Here is a 3,087-nt window from a genome sequence, read left to right as displayed (position 1 = left end):
GCTATGTATATCGCGAGAAAACAAGCTCAACCAATCAGGCGTCAGTACCGTGACTTTAAGAGAAAAATAATCGGCGACGGTACCGTTGCAGTAGACACTTCCTATTATTTAATTACTGATTACCCTTTTCAACTTTTACTCAGAGATACGACTAGCAAATAACTAAATAAGAAAATTTAATTCAAGATAATAAGTAATGCTACCATACCTAAATGGTGAGAGACTTCTAGAATCAATCTCGGTGATCTACCAATAACTTCCAAAGCGTTAAGAATAGGCGGTAGCGCATCATCAAACTGCACGTCCACGACAGCTCCGATGACCGCCATTACTTTTCCTTGAACGCTCGAGGCTGGAGCTTTTGGCTGCGCGGCCGCTTCTGTAGCATAACTGCATCCTGAAATATGCAACGCTCACATTAACACTTTAATATATATTTATACATCGTAGTGAACTAACTCTGATATGATAACGTGTAACTACAGGACATTAAGGACAATTGCAAGAACGACCGCAAGCACTCTACCAAGGACAGAAATTTGAGATGGCGATGCCGAAACGACTATATCATATATGTACTGCAAATACGACACTAACAACAAAACATTTATAACTCACGTGGAGTTGAAAGCGCAGGAAGTAGTCTGGTTGTGGTCTGAAGAAGATGTTGTAGTTGTACGATAGGCTTTGCTGCTCTTAGAGCTGAAGAGCAGCAAACTTTGAATGCGTTTAACATGGTGGCTGCCGGTGCGGAGAATGAATTCTCACGTGACCCACGGATGCATTCTGGGAACGCCCTTCACGTAGAAAAAATATCTTACGAAAATGTATGTAATGTGAATAAATAAAACATAGAATAAAGGAATAAAATTTTTATAAGCGTAGTATCATAATACAATAACGTTGGAATAAACATGTCTACATACTATAGTTTTATTAATGTTTTGTGGACTAGAATTCCTAATTCTAAATTCTAATGTTTTTATTTAAAACCTACAGATGGCAGCACTAATCTATCCTGGAATATTTACTGGAACTCTGTAAAATGCATGTTCTTGGATACCTAGCTTGAATCAGTCAGTGTTTAGGAGTTTTAGGTAGTTATTAAGCTATTTTATATATTGCAGAGCAACAATTATTTAATGCAAAAGGTGAGACATAAAGGAGAAACACCAATTTACTTTAGTTGCATGATAATAATAATTAATAGTAAATTAGTATTATTACTAATAATACTAATTACTATTAGTATTACTACTAGTAGTACTAGTAGTAGTAGTAGTAGTACTGTACCGGCGTATTTGGACGCTCGCCCGAAACTCTGGAGAATGTGGTTGCGGCCTTCTGTTTTGCAAGGACGCATCACACGCATCGGCAATAATGCGCAGTAGCTACCTACGAGCGTCCAAAATAAGTTAATAATGTGAGGAGGAGCGAGAGGAGGAAGGAGGGGAGGAGGAGGAGGAGAGAAGTGTTGGATAGTAGGAGGAGCCTGAGGAGAGAGCGGAGGAAAGGCAGGTAAGAGGAGGAGGAGGTGGTCATATACGAGCCTACCTCGCTCCTGCCCTGCCTCCCTACTGAGGCGCCAACACCTTCTCGCTGCACGTCCTCTCCTCCTCCTGACGGAGAGCCCTACTGCAAAGGGAGCGCACCTTTCTGAGTCAGGCTAGGCCTCAGGGCTATACTGTTCTGGCAGCGTCCGGGAGCGTATGGCCTTCAGGGCACCTCACCTTCCAAGAGGCCGCTAACTAGCCTCCGCTCTCTCTCGTTGAGCTCCTCCTCATCCCACTGAGGAGAGGACAAGGGGGAAGGAAGCACCGAGGAGACGGAATATAGCCTTCTTAGGAGTTCCCCTCCTTCCTACTCAAACACCTTCTTCCTCCTCCTCTCTCCTCCTCCTCGCGGCTGCACCGTTCCCCGCCCTAACTCCTTCCTCCTCCTCACACTTACCTACGGCCAACACCGTTCTCCTCCTTCTTCCTCCCCCTCCTCCTCGCTACTAGGAGGGAGGAGGAGGGTCAAGGACGAAAGTCTCGCGTACTATGCAACTAATCTTCCTCCTCCCTCCTCTCTCCTCCCCATCCCTCCCTACTCACAAACAACAACGCTTCTCGCTCCCCTCCTCTCCATCCTCTCTTCCCCCCCTCCCTCCTCCCCTCCCCTCCCTCACTTCCCCCTACTCCCCTCTCCTCCTCCTCCCTCTCCTCTCCGTCTCCCTCCCTTACTCCAACACCCTTTCTCCCCTCCTCTCCTCCTCCTCCCGTACTCAAACACGCCTTCTCCTCTCTCCCTTCCTCGCTACTCCTGACCATCAAAGAACAACACCATGTCTCTCTCCATCTTCTCCTTCTTTTCCCCTGCGCTCCTCCTTCCCCAACCACCGGCTTCCTCCTCCTTCTACCGTAAACACCAGACTTCCTGCTCGTCCCCCTACACAAACGCCAACCTACTAAGCAATGCCTACGGAGCGTCCAACAAATAACTACGAGGCGTCAAAAAGACCGGGAGTACCGGCGTAATTTGGACGCGGTCTGCAGGGCATGAAACTGGAGACGCTCGATTAAGGCATGCGCGAGCTCCGATCTGACAAGGGTTATAGCGCGACTCTTGTTTTGCAGGCGCCGTAGGGAAACATAGTAGCCATGCTCTTTTTTAATTTTTATGGAGGAAAGAGGAGAAGATGGAAGAAGGTGTTTTGAGTAGGGAGGGAGGAGGAGTAGGGGTGAAAGGTGAGGGAGGAGCGAGGAAGAGGGGGATGGAGGAGGAGAAGGTGTTTTGAGATAGGGAGAGAGGGAGGAGAGGAGATGAAGGTGTTGGAGTAGGGAGGAGAGAGGAGGAGAGGAGGAGAAAGGAGGAGGAGAGGAGGAAAGTGGTTGAGGTGTCGGGAGGCGGAGGGGGAGGAGGAGGAAAAGGTGTTGCGAGTAGGAGGAGGAGGAGAGGAGTAGGGGGAAGGTGAGAGGATGAGGAAGGGAGAAAGTAAGGGGGGGAAGGTTCAGGAGGAGGAAAGAGGAGGGAGGAGAGAATGAGGGAGGAAGGAGGAGAGGAAGGAGCAGGAGGAGGACGGCAGGAGAGGAGAAGTTGTTTTGA

The 3,087-nt window shown here is 48.1% G+C and overlaps 2 protein-coding genes across 3 annotated transcripts in view; one reads left to right on the top strand and one right to left on the bottom strand.

Annotated features, from left to right (window-relative positions):
• LOC106813347 (ATP synthase subunit beta, mitochondrial-like) overlaps positions 1 to 781 on the bottom strand; it is a 16,578-nt gene extending 15,797 nt beyond the window's left edge. The window contains exons 1-2 of the mRNA XM_014817476.1: positions 619 to 781; positions 209 to 397 (exon numbers count right to left, since the gene is read on the bottom strand). Coding sequence (XP_014672962.1) covers positions 209 to 397; positions 619 to 736 — 307 coding nt within the window. The 5' untranslated portion in view covers positions 737 to 781. The remainder of the gene's footprint in view (positions 1 to 208; positions 398 to 618) is intronic.
• Positions 782 to 1,013: 232 nt separating this feature from the next.
• Positions 1,014 to 3,087, top strand: part of LOC106813346 (WD repeat-containing protein mio-like) — a 22,136-nt gene continuing 20,062 nt past the window's right edge. Inside the window, exon 1 of one of the 2 annotated variants that reach the window (XM_014817474.1) lies at positions 1,014 to 1,097. The gene's annotated coding sequence lies outside the window, so the exon portion shown is untranslated. Of the gene's footprint in view, positions 1,152 to 3,087 lie in introns of both variants that reach the window. The other variant, XM_014817472.1, reaches the window with a different exon arrangement.

Source organism: Priapulus caudatus, unplaced genomic scaffold (assembly GCF_000485595.1).
Source record: "Priapulus caudatus unplaced genomic scaffold, Priapulus_caudatus-5.0.1 Scaffold758, whole genome shotgun sequence".
Classification (NCBI taxonomy): domain Eukaryota; kingdom Metazoa; phylum Priapulida; class Priapulimorpha; order Priapulimorphida; family Priapulidae; genus Priapulus; species Priapulus caudatus.
This window is presented reverse-complemented; position numbering and strand designations above follow the sequence as displayed.